Consider the following 19,756-nt stretch of genomic DNA (forward strand, 5'->3'; position numbering starts at 1 on the left):
CTACCTCAGGCACCAACTGTGAACAACATCCAAAGTCCTTTCGAGGATATTACAAGCTACCCTTCACGACGTGGACCTTCCATGCTGAACGCAGTCAAATGCCCTGCTGAAATCACAAAAGATTCCAACAGGGCATTCCCCGGCGTTCAAAAAATGAATATTTGACCTTTTTGTAAAATGCTAAGGTGGCACTGTTAGTCGACTTCATTTGGCAAAATCCATCCTGATTCACAGATATCAGAGCATTACTCTCAGTAAATTTCATCAGTCGTTCCATAAAAGCATACTCAAAATTTTTTGAAAAGCTAGAAGGTACGGTGACGGGTCTGTAATTTTCCATTAATGGTTTATTTGATTTTTTATGGATTGGTACGACTTTGCCAAGTTTCAGATGAACATTGGGATGTCATCAGGCCCTGAAGAAGACTTATTCTTCAATTTTTTTCGAAGAAGAAATAATAATTCATCACAAACAAAAGGATTAAGAAAAATTGACCTTTAGTGAATAGATAGAGAATTTAGATTTGAGTTTAAAGCATGTGAAGTGGGCATGTTTTCAATAACTTTTAAAGGAACATTAATAAAAGAGGCATTGAATAAGGATGCTACTATCTTGGGATCTTCCTCAATGGTGTCTTCATGTACTATTTTTATTTTAGTTGATTGAACATTTGCAGTGAATGATTCAGTTATTACTTTCCGAATCATTTTTGAGCTATTATCAGAGTTGAATATTCTGTTTTCGTAATATTCTTTCTATGATCTCTGAACTATTTTTTCATGTTGTTTTTTAGCCAAATTATACAGTTTAGTCAACTCAAATAAAGATCCTTCAATTTTGAACTAGAGTCGATTACTTCAGAAGTAATCCATTTTGTTTGTTTTTATAATTTTTTTTAACTGGGAATGATATTTCGAAGTAATGAAGAAACATTTCATTGAAGTAGTTATATGCCTCATTGATTAATTTCTTTTCATAAAGTCCCAACCATTGCTTTTGGCTTAGTGCTTGTAAAAATTTGTTAATATCATTGATAGGTGCCAGTCCATTGACCTACAGTGTAGGTAAGTTGAAACTGGCCTGAACAAACTGTTCTTATAGTCAATTTAAATTATCTGTTTTATCGCGTCAGGTATTAATGACGCATGTGTGATGATTTATTGTCCCAAGGTAGCAGATAGTTTTTGGTTTGAATTCTCGTAGCACACCACTGCTCAAACATATACTCACTAGTTTATTTGAAATTTTGATGGGATTTTGCTTTGCTGTACCTTCTGCTCTTATAAATAATTCAAGATTTTTAGATACCGGAAATCAAAAAACTCGTTTACCTTCGAAACATCATCCTGCTGTGTAAGAAATGAATTATATAAATTAGTGGTTTCAGTCCAGTTCCATTATTTACACTTAAGAAGTGCTTGCACATTGACGATAATGGCGCTTTTTATATATCCCGATAAGTTTACGGTGTGCCTATTTGTGCTAATAATCTCACTGTCGAAAGAGTCTCTTCAACAAAATACTATGTTAACTAAAGATAAAACTTTCAAACTGAACACTGGTGATGCTATACCTGCAGTGGGATGTAAGATATTTTCACTTAGCTTTTTCAATTTCACTGAAATCAATACATTTTCAGTTGGGACTTACCAGGTTCAAGGTACTGAATTAGTTAAAAATGTTATTGATTTGGCTCTGGCTTCAGGATATAGACTCATAGGTTGGTAAATTCAAAATATACCTACACATACTTCGGCATTTCATTCATTGTATATGCAATTTAGATACTGCAGCCTTATATAAAAACGAAGAGGATATTGGAAAGGCCCTAAAAGAACTTCTTCCCAAATACAATCTCACCAGAAAAGACATTTTCATCACTACAAAGTTATGTAAGTTCTTTATGTTCTGCTTCAATTACTTTTAATTCATTCAATATTGTTTTTAGATCCGTACAACCAAGGACAAACGGCTTATAAATCCTTGCAACAATCTCTGAGGTATTTGGACTGCGATTACATCGATTTATATCTGATACATTGGCCAGGTGTACTTGGTGCAAATTTGACGACCAGTCAACTGAAGAAGTCTCGAGATGACGGATGGCAACAGTTAATTAAAGGCAAGAAAGACGGTTTAACGAGAAACATCGGAGTTTCAAATTATAATATTGGCCATTTAACAGAACTTTTAGAAAATGACCATGGCTTTAAACCATCAGTAAATCAGGTATGTTTTTATTCTATTTCAATCTAAAGAAATGAACTTTAAACGTTCAAGACAGTCACGAATATACCTACACAGTAGGTTGAATGGACTGACGCCTATCAGAAAACAGCTACACCCTTGGCTAATACCACGAAGGGCGTTGGATTATATCCGACAGGCGTCAGTGCAGGAATCTTCACAGAAAATTTCCTGCATATGCAATTGGCAATACAACTGAAAGAGTCGACCTTCTGCAAGTGTGCCCGTTCCAAAATTGAAGATCGACTCTTTCAGTTGTATTGCCAATTGCATTAGCAGGAAATTTTTTGTGAAGATTCCTGCACTGACGCCTGTCGGATATAATCCAACGACCTTCGTGGTATTTGCCAGGGGAGTAGTTGTTTTCTGATAGGCGTCAGTCCATTCAACCTACTGTGTAGGTATATTCGAGACTGGCTTGAAAGTTTAAAGTTCATTTCTTTAGATTTGTTTACTGCCAGTCTTCAAGCATATCCCATTGACTGATAAGAAAGTTTTTCTTCCTTATTCAGAGGAATCGGGCACATTTCGGATATGCAGTTGGTTAGTCTCTCGTCCACTAGATGGAGTAAAATTTTGTACGCTCCAACTTAGGACGAGGAATGAAATACAATGAAAGAATTCCGATTTTCAATTATGGAATATCATTGACTTTAGGTCGATGATGTGCCACCTTAATTAAATATAGAATGAAGAAAATAACTTTTGTCTAATTTACACTAAATTTATCATTCATTACGAACGGTTTCGCTCTATTAGACCATTTTCAAGACAAAAGTTTTTTTATATTATTCTATATTCAATATGAATTTTTACAAAATGAATAGGTCATCAATCGAAAATCCCAATTGAAGATACCATGAAATCTGTCAAAAATCGAATAATGGATTTCTTTAGTAAACATCAGGTAATAACACAACAACAATTCGGGTTCATAAACAAATCGAATACAGAAAATGCCGTGCTCGACTTCGTAGAACAAACAGTAGGGGCCTTGGACAAGTCTTCGAAATGTCTTGCGGTATTTATGGACTTGGCAAAGGCGTTCGATACTGTGTCACATGAAATCCTACTCCAAAAATTGTGTAATTATGGTATTAGAGGTCATGCTCTGCAACTAATGCAGAATTATTTAAAAGAACGGACTCAAACTGTTAAAATTGGTAGCAAGCTCAGTACAACATTACAAATCAATGTTGGTATACCCCAGGGTACAGTACTTGGCCGATTCTTTTTCTTGTTTACATAAACGCAATTACACAAATTAATGAATTTCACGGTCATATAGTGTGTTATGCTGATGATACGGCCTTGATCTTCACTGGTGAAAATTTGGATACAGTCTATGAAACTGCTGAAATCAATGTGAGAAAAATTCTTCTTTGGCTGAATAATAATCTATTGGGTCTAAATGTGAATAAAACAAAATTTATGGCTTTTTCACTAAATTCAGATGATCAGCCGCATATTAATAAACTGAAATTACACAAAATGACCTGCACAAAAAATTACAATTGTAAATGCCCGATAATAGAAAAAACTGTATCCATTAATTATTTGGGTCTTGTTATTGATCAACATATGAGATGCGACAAACAAATTTCATATGTAATACAAAGGATGAGGCTACTAATGCGTAAATTTTATAGTCTCAGAGATATTCTTTCTAAAAAAAACTTATTATTAATATATCAGGAAACGTAAGATCATTATACAGTTACCTGTGTCTAATATGGATGTTCCCGAAATTTAGTAATTACTCAACACATATAACGGTAAGAACTAGAGCAATCGAGAATTTAAATATCAAAATACCTCTATACAAGAAAAGCCATACACAAAGACTCGTGTTTTATTATGGTCCGAAATTATACAACATACTCCCAGTAGAATTGAAAATTATCAAAGGAATTAATAAATTCAAACAAAAGCTCAAACAATTTATAATCGAAAACCCTCAAAAATTTGACATATACTAAAAGGAATAGAAAAGAATTTTACACATTGAATAGCAATTCCTATACCATTTGTATATTGTATTTTTTTTTTGTTTTTGTTTCCTCAGAGTTTGAAAAAAAATGTTTATTTTATTTTTTTCTCTTTCTCACTAATCGTATTACCATGGATTATTATAATATTATCATATTTTTTTATTATTTTATAAAATGTACTTACTGAGCTCTTATCCTGGTGAGTAACAGATCACAATACAGGCATTTCAATGTCTAGGTGAAAGTTACTCATTCAAGATAATTGAAATTTATTAATTATGTATGTCATACAACAAATTGTATATTAACATGGAATAAATAAATTTGATTTGATTTGAATTTGAAAATAAATTCAACCAGAATTTGGAATAATTCAACAGAATTAAATATGGAATGAATGAATTTTTCCAATACTGATAATTTCTAATTCATAAACAAAAATGAAAACATCAAATTTGGTAGCTAAAAAACTTAAAACTCATTTCAAATTCATCACCGAGTTCAATATCCTTATTACGCAAGTTGTCAGTCTTTTCCTAACAACAAGTATGTAGATGTAGATATCGTATAGGATGTGTCATGGTCAGGTGAAACAATTTATTTGATTTATTTCTTGAGGTTTCAGTTAATTAAAGAGGACTTTTTTGCAGTGGTCCTGAAGAAGACAATGTTTATTGCCTTATTCAGGACAACTGTAATACATAAATCGGTAACTACATATTATATGATAACATTTCTTACTTACTATGGAATGATGCAACTGACTTTGACATATCTCTGAACCAGGGAGGGGAATTTCAAATAGAGGGTGATATTAGTTTTTCTTTTCGATTTCTTAAAATGAATATATAAATTTTACTGAGATTGTTGAAGTCTGATCTTTTATGCATCGCTTGTTCTTCATTATTTATCTCAGCCATTCCTAAAAATAATCTCTTCCAAGGAATCTTTTCGGTATGTAAAATTTCAGTATTATTATAATCCACATTTTGGTCATACTGAATAATATGTACTGCCAAGGTACAGATTCAATATTTCTGCTACAATCACTCTTACGGAGGATGATACGACTATTTGATGTTCTGAATTGGAGGCTGGAACCTTCTACTCTAGAACCTGTGTCGTTTCCACCGGTGTTAACCAGGGCAGCCTCCTAGGACCTATGCTCTTTCTTTCATTCGTAAATGACCTTAACAACAGTAACCGTCAACATTGTACAGTGCAATTTGCTGACGACACTTCGTTCACTCTGTGGTCCTTGATTTATGAGTGATTGTCGTGTCAGGCCAATCAAGCAGATGCTAATATGCAAAAATTTTGTTTTCAAAATGGTCTCAATCTCAATAGCTCTAAAACTGATACAATCCTCTTTTCACTAAATGAGAATGATCACAGTGTTCTAGTCAAAATAATTATCAAGACAATACAAGAAACTTCATCTGTGAAATTTTTAGGTTTGAACAATAATGCTCAACTCTGTTGAAAAAAGAACATAATTATATTTTAAGTAAACTGTCGAAACATTGTTATATCATTCGAAATTTCCTTGAATTTATTCGATTGAAAAAATTGAAGAGCTATTATCATATTCAATATCCATTCAATTATTGTCTGATCAACTATGGTTACTGTACAATAATGAACGAAATACTAATAGTTCATTTAAAAGGAAATGGTGAGAACAATGCGTTTCATGAAATACGAAGATAGCAGGCTGTGCTATCATCTTAATGCCTCTACTCAAACTGAACGTTTTATCTCCTTGTTTGTTCTTTTATACGTTTAGAACGCTTCAGCGTCCCCTCCTGTCATCCGGATGTTTCTTCAACTTTGCCTAAATTTGCCTGTAAATGGGTTGCACTAGGTAATATCCTTTGTTCATTGTTTCTAGGAATGTGTACTGTATTGTGTAGTATATTGAATGTTGGGTCTTGTCGTATTTTGATTTGTATTTGTTCCTCGATAAGTGAATTATGACTTTCGAATTTATGGATGTTAAGGTTTTCCCAGAGGTCCATACGGTTTCCTTTATTGAAAATTCAAATATATTACCTTCACAAAATAAATATTTCATACTCAAACGGAGTCGAAAACAAATCAATTGTCGAAATTGACAGAGGTATAATTCAGAAGAGTAAACTTAATTTTTAAGATGTGTAGATAGATGATGCATGATCTTCACATGTACACATGAAAAACATACAAAAAATATAACGGATAAAAATAACATTGGTGAAAGTCTAACTGCATTGATAGTAGAAAAAATTAATTCAACTCAAAATTCCATTTTGGAACTTTCTTATTTAGAGATACCACCCAGTTTCAATATGGGCCTGTAGGTGTAGCATATGGAGGGGCGCGATGTTTAACAATAGGCTCTCGTTGCGAAATATCATTCATTTTTTTGACACGCTAAAATCTTATCTGTGACACTGATTTCTGATAAAAACAGACTGATATAATTCGTGAAATTCAACAGGAATTATGCCTCTAACATTTCTGTAATGTTTTATGAAACTACGAATTTGAGAAATAAAAGCTTTTGGTCATAACATTGAAGACATATTCAACATCATTCAAGAGTTATGGAAGTTAAGAAATATCCACTTTTATATGAGAAACATGGAATGAAATTTCCCATTTTTTGTGAATGTGTTATATAACACATAACGATCCGTAACTGATTAACTCGGGAATCCAAACATCTCAATACAAGCAGGTCGATGCCTCAAGGACCCTCTTTTCTTCTACCATGATTTCTGAATTCAGTCACGATTTTCCTCAGGAACATCTAGAAAAACAACAGACAATAACCCTGTAAAACTCTCATAGTCCACACAAGGTCACTCATCCACTCATATCGTTTGTATCAATTTGGCTGAAGTAAACTTTGTAGTGTTGGTGTTGTCTTAGAAATTTGGTTGTTGCAATGTTTTTTATTTTTTTTAAATATGTATCCAATATGTCCGATGGTGTTTGAAATAGTAATATTATCAACTCGAAAACAGTACTTCTCGAGCCTGAAGAATAATTTGATTAAATCAGAAACATCGGCAAGAAAACAATTGTTTTTTTGAGAAAAAATGTATTCTGTTACCCAACCAACCTTTTTTCAGAAAAATTATTGGATGACTGAACTAATTAACTGTAAAACTACTTTTCATTGAAACCGATATTTATTTTTTCAGGTCGAGTTCCATCCTAAGTATCACTCTGATGAGTTGCTGAATTTCTGTAGAAAGGAAGGTATATTGCTTCAGGCGTATTCTTCTTTAGGTGGAACTAACAATAAGGATTTGTTAGGTGATCTCGAAGTCAAAAAAATTGCTCAAAAATTGAAAAGAACTCCAGCTCAGGTAAATATTGAATTCTCTTCGAGTTTGAATACAGTCAGATAACTCGATCGATTGAAATATTAGGTTGTTTTAGAAGTTTGGTCCGTTTCAATGCAGGGTGTTTTTATAGCTCCATATCACAATGAATATCCATTCCACTGTGACGTGGTGTATTGGTACTGATCGACAGAGTATTTTGTACTTTATACATTGATGCTGTTCATTTTCATCCAAAATTTTAATTTTTTTGTCACTTATCAACTTATTATTATGCAGTGTCCAAAATCCAAAAGGGATAAACTCATTATTTCGGTTACTGTACATATCGATGGAAATTGGACGATCTAACGCCACTTTCCCCCAATGGTGTGGTCATTCCATTTGTAACGGAGGTGAAATATCTTGGCATTGGCATAAATCCATTGGATTTATGTGATGATTGTCAGACCAATGATCACGTATGGTGCAATTGCTTGGTGGACGAAGGCTTTACAGAAAAAGGCCCAAGCGAAGCTCTCTGGCTTACAGAGACAGGCTTGTCTGGCTATCAGTGGTGCCATCAGTACCACACCGTCAGCAGCCATGGAGATCCTTCTAGATCTACCTCCTCTCCAAATTTTTCTGAAAAGAGAGGCTAGATGGACTGCATACAGACTTGTGCACATTGCCAATTGCACAAATCACTTCAATGCAGAGTGCAACAGACTGTTGGTTGACATTGAAAGTCACAGCATTCTGGAAATGACCTCTGACTTTATGCCTCCAACTGTCAACTACAAACTGCATCATAAAGTACTATTCCCGAGTAGAGAGGACTGGATCCTGCGGGAGAAGGAAATATTGAGAGCAGATAGTTGTTGGTTCACAGATGGATCGAAAACACCTTCCGGTTCTGTTGCAGGTGTTTTCAGTCGCAGACTCAGGACAGAGTTATTTACCTGCATAGAAACTAATGCGACTGTATTTCAAGCGGAAATTTACGCTATTGAATTGTGTGCGAAGAGATTGAATAAATCCAACCTCACTCACAAGTCAATAGAGCAACGTCTCAATTGGTAGCAAACTGCCAAGAAAGACTCTCCCCGATAGGAAGACTAAACAGATTGTCTCCGGTCTGGATTCCTGGCCATACTGGCCTGGAAGGCAATGAAGCTGCTGACTCTCTTGCAAAGGATGGTGCTGGAAGCGGCTTCATTGGACCAGAACCTGTCATTGGCATCGCTTTGGGCTTTGCCAAACAAACACTTAACACCTGGATGGCAAGAAGAGTTATGGACTTCTGGCAGAATCTTCCAGGATTGGCTCACTCCAAGGTGTTTATTCACCCTTCGAAGCTTGATTCCAAACAGTTGTTGGACTACAGTAGGGATGAACTACGATATCTAATAGGCCTACTTACAGGTCACTGTCATTTGAATCATCACATGCAGAGACTTAGACTGTCGGAAGACAGTGTGTGTCGCCTCTGTCTGGAAAATGATGAAACTGCAGAGCATATACTTTGTGCCTGCCCCGCTGAGGACCGAATCAGGTTCTTTGAGTTCGGCAGATCCGTACTCTCACCATCTGACCTGAAAGACCACTCACCATACAAACTAATCGGCTTCGTTAAGAAGATGGGTTTATTTGGCCGAGTGTGAATAGGTGTGACCCACAATAAACCCTTATGGGTTGCGGTGGAGGGTCGAATAGACCACTCACTTTAGACCTACCTACCTACCTACCTACTGTACATATCAAAAAAAAATCCAGAAACACGTCGAATGTAAATTCTGTGTCACCTGTGAAAAGTGGGGTAGGTACAAATTTGTAAATTTTGAGCTAAGGCATCATCAGAAAGCTGATTTTTTCTCTTTCTTTGTGTCTAATGGGCTAAGTGATATGGCTATTACTGCGTTCAATATTCCACTGTGCATCATGGGTTGCAACTTCAAAGCACAGCTTCTACCTGTGAAAAGAGAGTCGAGTATTCTTACCCCATTGTGCACAAATTTTCCGTAGCCTAAGTATTTGTGGAATGTGAGTTATTTAACATATTTTTGTACTTGGGTTATCTTAGGTTAGGAAAAAGAATACATTTCAGGTAATCAAGTTGGAGAGAACCAACTTCTCTAATTTCTCAACATTACTAAGATCTACATTGGTTAACAGAAAAAAAAAATAACGATAATGGTGTGATGCATTGGGTTGAGGTTAGATGGCTAACTTACCGCAAAGTTAATTCTGGAATTCTTTTTTGTAAATTAACACTCGGCAATGAAGAATTCAAAACAGTTTTTTTCAAGAAAAAAGGAAAGGTTGTAAAACTTTTGCCACCTTTTAGATATCAGGGATCACCAATGATACCAATTGAAAAAAAAGGATCCGCTAGATTTACTTTCTTATATAGGTCCAACATACAGCAATTTTTGTGACGACCTCAATTCGGGCAATATATCTGATGAGTACCCCAATGCCCAAGATGAAAAAGCCGAAAGGTGAAAAAGCAACAATTATTTTCAACTTTTTTACTATGTCTTCACTTCTTTAATAATTGTTTTATTGAAAGCACATTTTGTATTACTTGTTATTGTTCATTTTACGATCCTAGCTACTTATGTCTTTTTTTAATTATAATAATACTGTGATAAAAAAGTATTCTGAGTACGACATATTATTATTGTACACCTAGCTGTTGTGTTTCAATGAAGAAATTTATGAAAAAAGTAAAATTTATTGTTTACATATCATTTCCTTAAGCTCTAACAGAGTAAATATGGCATAAAATTGCCAACATCTTGAGGAACTATTAAGCACTTAACACATTTCACACTGATGGAATTAGTGTAAAACGCACTAAGTACAGATAATTTTAAACAATTCGTAAAGATAGATGCTATAATTAACAATAAAAAAACGATAACATTTCCATAATTGAAAAAAAAGTACTGCCAAAATTTCAAAGCTTCAAAACTGGAATTTTATCAATTCGTAGAATCTGGAAAAATTATGAAATTTTCAATTGCGTTCTGCCGAAAATGCGATTTTTGCACTTAACTCCCTTTCCGCAGGTGACACAGAATTACAATTCGACATTTTTCAACGGAAAAAATGCTACCCCTACCTTCAACCCCCTTTGAATGACAGGTACAACCCCCAATTTTTTTAAATCGGAAGCATAGATTTGTGATATATCGTTTGAAATGTCTCTTCATTCTCTAGTCGAAAATGTTATCGCTTTCAAGTTTATTGCAACAATTTGTTGTAATATGTTAACATTTATCGACAACCTCAAATGAAAAATACCAACGTCATATCTAACTATATAAAGTAAATGAATGTGTTATTGTTTTTTCATGACTTTAACTCTTTTATTTTTATAGGTTCTGCTTCGCTGGGCCCTGCAACAAAATATTGCTGTCATACCCAAAGCTCGTTCCAAAAAGTACATAGAAGAAAATATTGATCTGAACTTCAACATCCCAGAAGCTGATATGAGTACTTTAAACAACTTCAAAAGAGTTCAATACTCGTGGAATCCAGACACTATTGCTTGAACGGTATCTAATGATGTTCCGTATGAGGAATGGCTCATTTAACGTAATTATATGTAGAAAAATGTAGAATTTTCTCAGATTAGTGAATAAATTCATAGTTATTTCAAGTTGCCTTGCTTCTAGCTACCTTGAACATAATACACGTTATTTCTATTAATTTTTATTTCTTTCTGCTCACACAAAATTTTATAAACCCCCTTCTTTATTGTATCAATTGAATATCATCATTATCATCATCAGAATAATGATCTACTGTTATTTGCTAGGCATCGCACGTTGAAATTTAAGTCTTCGTTGATCCTCACGCTCACGCTGGTTTCTACTTCTGAGGGTTGTCGATCGTAATGGGGCGATAGCTGGTGAACGGAAAGTCAGATTTGAACAGATCTGAAAAACAAAGCCCAAACACAACGCATTCATGATTGAAAATCAGACAGCACTCATCAGTGGTGGTGAGCTTATAAACTTATTATTAGGAATAAAGATTGAAGATGAATTGAGTAAGTTGACAGAAAATTCAAATGCCAATTAATACATAAATGCCATTATTCACAAAAATAATAAAGTGCTTTCATAGGAGCATAGTTTCACTGAGAATCAGCGATATAAGCATAGAACCGAACAAAAACCTAAAAGAAAAACTACTGAAGCTAATAAATCAAGACTTGAAGAATAGAGAATGATTATTGATGATTTTGCAACTTGCAGTAAACGAACCGAGATTTTTGAAGTCATATTAGATATTACTCACCTCAAAATATTATATCATGCACTGGTAGAATCACGCTTGAGGTACGCTATCTTGTCTTGGGGCTCAGTAGCAAGAGTACATTTGAAAAAATTAGATGCCCTACAAAAACTAATTTTTAAAATATATATATTTAAATATATACATATTCTTCCAATGGCTAGTTCGAAGAAACAAAGGTATTCGACATAAGACATATATACAAACACAATGTGATAATCTATACTTATAAAAACAAACAAATACTCCAGCAGAACAAACATACATACAATACTCGCAATAAATTGTGAAAACGAATCTCGTCAGAAAACAAATAGGACAAAGGTCATAATAGTTACCTTGGCGTTAGAATGTACAATGAATTACCAGAATTATACAAATTCTACATCCACCGTATAAACTCCCTCGAACTGATAAAAAATATGATGAAAGGATACTTACATGTGACAGATAGTCAGTACCGGGCAGGCGGTCCTCGATTGAAGACAAAATGAGAAAAAACCAAGAAAGTACTTGCATGATAAAAATAGCTGCATAAACGCAAGCGAAACATAAGTGGAACCACTTATTGGAGTGACACCCAAGTTGACAAGTGGCAAGTTGACTGCCACTTGTCAACTTGGGTGCTGACGGTACTAACGATGCCCAATAGGCTGAAACAGCTGTATACTGTTGGCTCTTAAATTGAAATCAATATGTGAATGATCAAGGAGTACTTATCTATTTATTTTTTGATTTTCATGGAATTATTTTCCAGCAGCTTGACTACATTAACCTTTCTAGATTTCATATCATTTCTAGAAACATGTGGATTCGTTTTCCGATGGCATTTCAGGTTAGCTTCCCAAATTCCTGCTACCGCAGTTGTCGGTTGATTGGTCAAACCACCAACACTGACATAAAAAACATGGCAATTTGACTTGGGTTTTTTTTTTTTTTTTTTTTTTTTTTTTTTCTCATTTTGAATATATATGTCACATTGAGATCTGTCAAAGTGACAAGTTTAATTTTTCGCTGCGAAAAATTTCGTTAATTTTTGGTGTTACAGTTGATGATTAGTCAACCACCGGTTGTAGTTCTCTCGTGCTAGTTGTGTGCGTGTTATAGTGCGCAAGAACCCCCAACACTTCTGGTGAGTACGTTTAAATTTATCCTTTTCGTGATTGTTCATTGTGCTCACGTCAGATAAACGTCAATTTCCGATAAAAATACCTCACAGCAGTATGGAGGAACTGCTTCGTGGTCTGGCTGGCAGGGAAAAAGCCGAGATTGTTAGCATTGTATGCCAATTGATCTCGTGCTTCGGCCTAAGCCAGTCAGATTTGCATGGCAGTGCATTGCCAGTCCCTGGGGTCAGCCGTCAAATTTTGACGGATGAAAATCAGGGAGTGGCTAATGCCCAAACTGAAAGTGAGAATTCACTTAAAGAATCAGACAACGAAAGTAACTTTTCTTTCTCCTCCAATTCGAAGAAAAGAAGATTTACTGAAGATTTTCCTCCACTCCCGGACGTATCCAGCCGCAAGGTAAACGAGTGGATCCGAAAGGAAAAGCCTAGGAAATTAAAGAAAATTTCCAAAAAGGCAGTTATAGACAATGTTAAATCTGAGGCTCGGAATTATTATTCCGAGTCAGAAGCTTCGTCTCGTCCAGTTACGAGAAGTCGGGCACGCGAGGTGGCCACATCTCAAATTACTAACAATAACGTCAATGAAATGGACATCAGTCCAAATCAACAAAATAATGACAGTTCCACTGAAGGTTCCGAACACACCGTCAGAACCATTCAGGATCTGGAGCCTGGCTCCCCCGCTCCAACTAGGCAGAACGAGCAACCTACTGCCACAGCCACTCCCAAGAAGGTGAAAATCCCTCCGATTGTCGTTCGTCAGAAAGACAAATGGGTAAAACTTATTAAGACAGCAGCTGAGCAGAAGATCAACTTCTCCAAAGCTGTGAACTTACATGATGGAATTAAGGTTCAGCCTGTGACCCCTGACGATTATCGTCGGTTGTCAAGGCTCTTGGTGACGGAAAACATTCCGCACCACACTTATTCACTTCCTGAAGACCGGCAAATCCGTGCCGTCTTCAGGGGCGTCCCAGAGCACTTCACGATCGATGATATTCGTGAGGAGCTTGAATCCAAAGGCTTTGACCTAACTTCGGTCACGCGCATGAAGCGTGCCGGAAAGCCAATGCCAATGGTTCTTGCTTTGGTCAATAGAGACCAGAAGAATATATTCGAGGTTACCGATCTCTTGAGTGTGAAGGTTCAGGTTGAACCCCAACACCCAAAAACTTCGGTGGGTCAGTGCCATCGCTGTCAGCGCTTTGGCCACTGCCAAAAGAACTGCTTGGCAGTTCCAATATGCGTCAAATGCGCAGGCAGGCATCTCACCAGCGCCTGCAAAAAGCCAAGGTCTGATCTCCCGAAGTGCAACAATTGTAAAGGGGGCCATACAGCCAATTATAGAGGATGTCCTGAATTTCCCAAGGCCCAAAAGTCGAAATCAAAAGGTAAACAATCAGCTCAAAAGCCAGTCCCTTCAGGAAGACCTGCGGGGTCTGGACGTGTCCAGGAAGGGGTTAGTTTTGCTAGAGCTGCATCCAAGGGTGCCAGCAGCTCTGCAAGGCCCGCTCCTTCTCGACCAGAGCCCTCACCTCAGTCTCAGGGGGCTTCAGACATCTGCGCCGCTTTGGAGCAGATGAAGCAACTATTCACCAAATTCCCCGTGCTCGAAAAAATGTTCACGGTGAATACAAACGTGTTGACAGGTACTGCTAATGTCTAGACAACCGACATTGCCTAGATCTTTGAAGATAGTCTTTTGGAATGCCAATGGCTTTCTTCCCAAAAAACTTGACTTCGAGAATTTTCTCTTAGAGCATAACATCGATGCGGCTCTAATCCAAGAGACGCATCTGAGGAATGAATCCGTTGTCATTCCAAATTACAAGTTCTTCCATAGAGAACGTATTGGACGTGCTGGTGGGGGAGTTGGCATTCTTGTCAAACGATCCCTCCAGTGTGTCCAATACGGCATTGACAGTGCTCGGTTACACGGAACTGAGGCCGTAGGGGTCGAAATTCGACTGAGACGGGGTTGTCACAGATTGATCTCTGTCTATAACCCTCCGACTAATCTTTTACTCCCAGAATCACTGGATGAATTGCTGATGGGTAGTGATATTCCGACAATTGCTGCTGGCGACTTCAATGCCAAGCACGGACTATGGAGCAGAGCCACCAATCGAAACGGCCGAGCGCTCCATGCGCATGCTGACAGACATGAATATCTCGTGCTGGGACCGGATGAACCTACGTTCTATCGCGGGCAGTATAGGCCTGACGTACTTGACATCGCGCTTCTCAGAAATGTCTCTCTGACCAGTGAAATTTACGTTCAGTCGGAACTGGACTCCGATCATAATCCAGTAATCCTGGTATTGGGTGATGAACTTCCTTCCCCTGATTATTGCATGAGATATAGGACGGACTGGGATGTCTTCACAGCTCAGCTCGGAGAGATGCGCGCCCCTCCTGAGGGTCTCCGCTCTCCCAACGAACTCGACGCGGCAGTTCACCGCTTCGAGACCTCTGTGAATGATGCCTTTCGGACGGCCACCTCCAGTGAGGAGTGTCCGCAGAAGAGCTACAATGAGTTTCCCCCTCGTATCAAAGCCTTGATACGAGAGAGAAACCGCCTGAGAAGGCTCTATCAGCGAACACTCTTCCCAGGAGACAAAACAGCGGCAAACAGGTTGGCCAATCAAGTAAAACAGGCCATCATTGACTACCGAAATGACAGGTGGGAGGAGCTGTTGGAATCCATTGAGCCTGGAGGTGACGAGCTTTGGCGAATCACTAAAAGACTCAAAGGAAAGAAGACAGCTCCCTCACCCATTCACGGAGAGCGCGGAGTATGCTACTCCCTCGCCGACAAAGCGTTGGCTTTTGCTGACTCGATGGAACGTCAGTTTCAGCTTAACGTTGACGACAATGACGACATCGATCGCGATATGCTTCTCGAAGATCGGGTTCACCGCATCCTCAGGGAAGATGACGATGACGTCATTCGTCCGGCTTCTGTGGAAGAATTGAAGGGCTACATCAAGGCTGCAAAAGCCAAGAAGGCCCCGGGGGTTGACTCAATAACTAACAAGTTATTGAAGAAGCTCCCGGAAAATTGCGTCGAGAGCCTACTGAGCATCATTAACAGCTCTCTGGCTCTGAGATACTTCCCCAGAAGGTGGAAACATGCGGTCGTCGTCATGCTCCCAAAACAGGGGCAGAACCGGCTTTTCCCGCAGAATTATCGTCCGATTAGTCTGCTCTCGTCGGCGGCTAAGCTGGCTGAAAGAGTCGTACTTCAAAGGCTCAACGAAGAAGTTGAGGACCGGAATGTTCTGCCTGATGAGCAATTCGGCTTCAGGAGGGAGCATTCCACTGAGTTGCAGGCTCTGAGACTGGTCGAAAACACCATCGCGGAGCTAAATATAAACAAAAAAGTCCATCTAGTCCTACTAGACATCTCGAAGGCCTTCGACCGCGTTTGGCATGAAGGCCTTTTTCACAAATTAATAGCGTTCGACCTGCCTCGGGGCCTGATCCGGTGGATTGGGTCTTTCCTGAAAGACAGAACATTTCAGGTTAGAGTAGAGGGCTCTCTGTCTGACAACAGAGAGATCCTCGCTGGAGTGCCACAGGGGGCCGTGCTCTCTCCCACGCTATATTCTCTTTACACCAGCGACCTTCCGAGGTCCGAGCATGTGAAGGTTTCCCTCTACGCCGATGACACGGCTCTCCTCTCATCTTCCATGGGTCGGGAGCTCGGGATCGTCTATATGCAACGTGCATTGGGCGACCTCGAGCGCTGGTACCTCGAGTGGAAGATCCGAGTGAATCCGGATAAAACTCAGGCAATAACCATGGGAAGAACGATAGCTTCTCCGGCCATGAAAGTGAGAATCTCTGGAAGGGAGATTGATTGGCAAACGCGGGTCAAGTACCTAGGTCTTATTATAGACCGTAGGCTCACCTGGAACCCGCACCTGTTAAGCGTGAAGGCAAAGATCCAGGGTCGGGTGGCAAGCCTGTACCCTTTGATCAACAGAAAATCGAAGCTGAGCCTAAAGAACAAAATCACGATCTATAACATGATGTTCAAGTCTGTCATCATGTATGCTTCAGGCGTTTGGGGACAAGCGGCTCCGACCAACATCTCCATCTTGGAGACTCTACAAAACAAAATTCTACGGATGATTGTGAATGCTCCGTGGTTCGTGCGGAATGAAGCCATCCGCAGAGATTTGAAGCTGCCTTCCATTCAGCAATCCATTCAGTTGAGAAATCGGCGAGTTTTAGATTATGCTGAAACTCATGAAAATCCTTTAGTCAGGGAAGCTATAGATTACGCTGTAGACGACCCCTCCCGATATAGAAGGCCCCGACACTCTGTCGTATGAGGCCCCTATGTCCTCCGTTAACAGATGAATAATATCTTCATCTATCTCACCCCAGCCAGGTAGGGGTATAACGCGAAGGGCGGTATGGATGTCTCAGGACTTTCATGCCACCAATTAACACCAGTCATAACCCGTTTGTCTCTCTGACAAACATCAGTTGAAAGGGGAAGGGAGCCAGGCTTCAACCTGCAGGAACTCAAGATGGATTACGTCTCATTTTGTCTTCAATCGAGGACCACCTGCCCGATACTGACGATGCCCAATAAGCTAAAACAGCTGTATACCGGTGGCTCTTAAAATTAAATCAATATGGGAATGATCAAAGAGTACTTATCTATTTATTTTTTGATTTTCATGGAATTATTTTTCAGCAGCTTGACTGCATTTACCTTTCTAGGTTTCATATAATTCCTAGAAACATATGGATTCGTTTCCCGATGGCATTTCAGGTTAGTTTCCCAAATTTCTGCTACCGCAGTTGTCGGTTGATTGGTCAAACCACCAACACTGACATAAAAAACTTGGCAAGTTGACTTGTTCCACTTATGTTTCGCTTGCGTTTACGTAGCTATTTTTATCAAGTACTTTCTTGGTTTTTTCTTATTTTGTCTTCAATCGAGGACCACCTGCCCGGTACTGATGATGCCCAATAGGCTGAAACAGCTGTATACCGGTGGCTCTTGAATTGAAATCAATATGGGAATGATCAAAGAGTACTTATCTATTTATTTTTTGATTTTCATGCAATTATTTTTCAGCAGCTTGACTGCATTAACCTTTCTAGATTTCATATCATTTCTAAAAACATGTGGATTCGTTTCCCGATGGCATTTCAGGTTACCTTCCCAAATTTCTGCTACCGCAGTTGTCAGTTGATTGGTCAAACCACCAACACTGACATAAAAAACTTGGCAAGGTGACTTGGGTGTCACCCCAAAAGGTGGTTCCACTTATGTTTCGATTGCGTTTACGCAGATATATATATATATATATATATATATATATATATATATATATATATATATATATATATATATATATAAATATATATATAAATATTCTAATGTGAATAAACTCATTATTATATATCCTAAAAATCTGTCAACATATTTCAAATCGTTGATCAGTATAGCAGATGCTAATTATATCTATCAAATCTTTATTTCAAATCGTTGATCAGTATAGCAGATGCTAATTATATCTATCAAATCTTTAAGAGACTGCTTGAACACAATGGGAGTCTCACTAGCAAGTGAGAGTCGACAACAAGAAAATGAATTTCATTAGTTCGGACTTCTATAAATAAAATTAACACTTTAAATGAATAGCTGGAAATGATAATTATACTAAGCAAAACACCCTGAAAAGCAATTACAATAAAATGAAAATAGTCAAAAAATTGAACAAATAAATTGAGATAAAAATTAAAAGATTTCAAGTTATTTCATGATATTTCGATTGTTAGTATTCACAATCGTCTTCGGATGATGACTGGACGATTTATAGGTCATTCGAACGCTTTTACGTATTCCTCTTCCCTCTCTTTGCTTTACCAGTTTATCAGGAGATGACCATTTGGAAGGGGTTGACTGTTTTCCGCTTGCTTGGCTGAATACGTTGTTGAACAATATATATCTAGCTTCTTTAAATTTCTTCTCAAAACAGTGTTCCTCTTTGTGGATGATCTCAGCTTGGGGCCACTTGATGTTATGTTGACGAGTCCAAACATGCTTTGCTATTCCCGATTTGCTGGTTTCTCCACGCTATGTGATTCTCTTGTGAGGCTGCTATGGATGGTGTTTCCGGATCTAAAGCAGGTTGTACTTGGACTCAATTCTTCTTATCTTTATCGATAATTCTCTGATATAGGGAAATGCAAGTACTGGTTGTGACGGCTTCTCTTCCTTGCCAGGCTTTTGCTATCTTCCAGCCATCACTTTGAAGTAACCATTCCATTGAATAATTTTTTTATGATGATGCAGTTCTGAGAATTACATTTACTATATACCCTGTGAGTGCGGCAAATCCTATATTGGTGAAACTAAGAGGCCATTGAAAGTCTGCATTGCCGAGCACAAGAGAAACACACACCTCAGTCAATTATTTTTTGATAAACTTTGTCAGAAAAATATTATTGTAAACTCATAGAAGTAATTAGAACTTGCCTGCCCTGCACTTTTAGAAAATCATGTGAAATCGCGAGAAATAAATTTCGACCAATATTGAGGCACTATCTGATGAACTATTCGAAATGTTGACCATTCTGCTGTAACCAGTAATAAAGTATGAACATTTCGGAAAACTTTATGCTGCTGTAATTCGTCCTTTAAGATCATCCATATCAGGAAAATCAATATCGACGGATTTAAAATGTCTCCAGAGAAAAAAATCCCGTGATCTCGAAGACCACTCTATTGCTCTCCTTCTGC

The 19,756-nt window shown here is 37.9% G+C and overlaps 1 protein-coding gene and 1 long non-coding RNA gene across 2 annotated transcripts; one reads left to right on the top strand and one right to left on the bottom strand.

Annotated features, from left to right (window-relative positions):
• The first annotated feature begins 1,335 nt into the window (after positions 1-1,335).
• LOC111516418 (glyoxal reductase) lies at positions 1,336-11,217 on the top strand. The gene is made up of 6 exons (XM_074178889.1): positions 1,336-1,586; positions 1,641-1,721; positions 1,786-1,893; positions 1,950-2,230; positions 7,428-7,595; positions 10,937-11,217. Exons 1-6 carry the CDS (start codon positions 1,436-1,438, stop codon positions 11,108-11,110), a joined length of 963 nt encoding a protein of 320 aa, XP_074034990.1. The 5' UTR covers positions 1,336-1,435; the 3' UTR covers positions 11,111-11,217.
• Positions 11,218-11,336: 119 nt separating this feature from the next.
• Positions 11,337-12,738, bottom strand: LOC141483889 (uncharacterized). Its single transcript, XR_012466356.1, has 3 exons — positions 12,300-12,738; positions 11,862-11,960; positions 11,337-11,497 (listed from the first exon to the last, which is right to left on the bottom strand). It is a non-coding gene; the product is annotated as an uncharacterized lncRNA (long non-coding RNA).
• Between the last annotated feature and the right edge of the window lie 7,018 nt (positions 12,739-19,756).

The sequence above is a fragment of the Leptinotarsa decemlineata genome, unplaced genomic scaffold (genome assembly GCF_025532065.1).
Source record: "Leptinotarsa decemlineata unplaced genomic scaffold, Ldec_3_MD MMD2_tig00004307_RagTag_RagTag, whole genome shotgun sequence".
Taxonomy (NCBI): domain Eukaryota; kingdom Metazoa; phylum Arthropoda; class Insecta; order Coleoptera; family Chrysomelidae; genus Leptinotarsa; species Leptinotarsa decemlineata.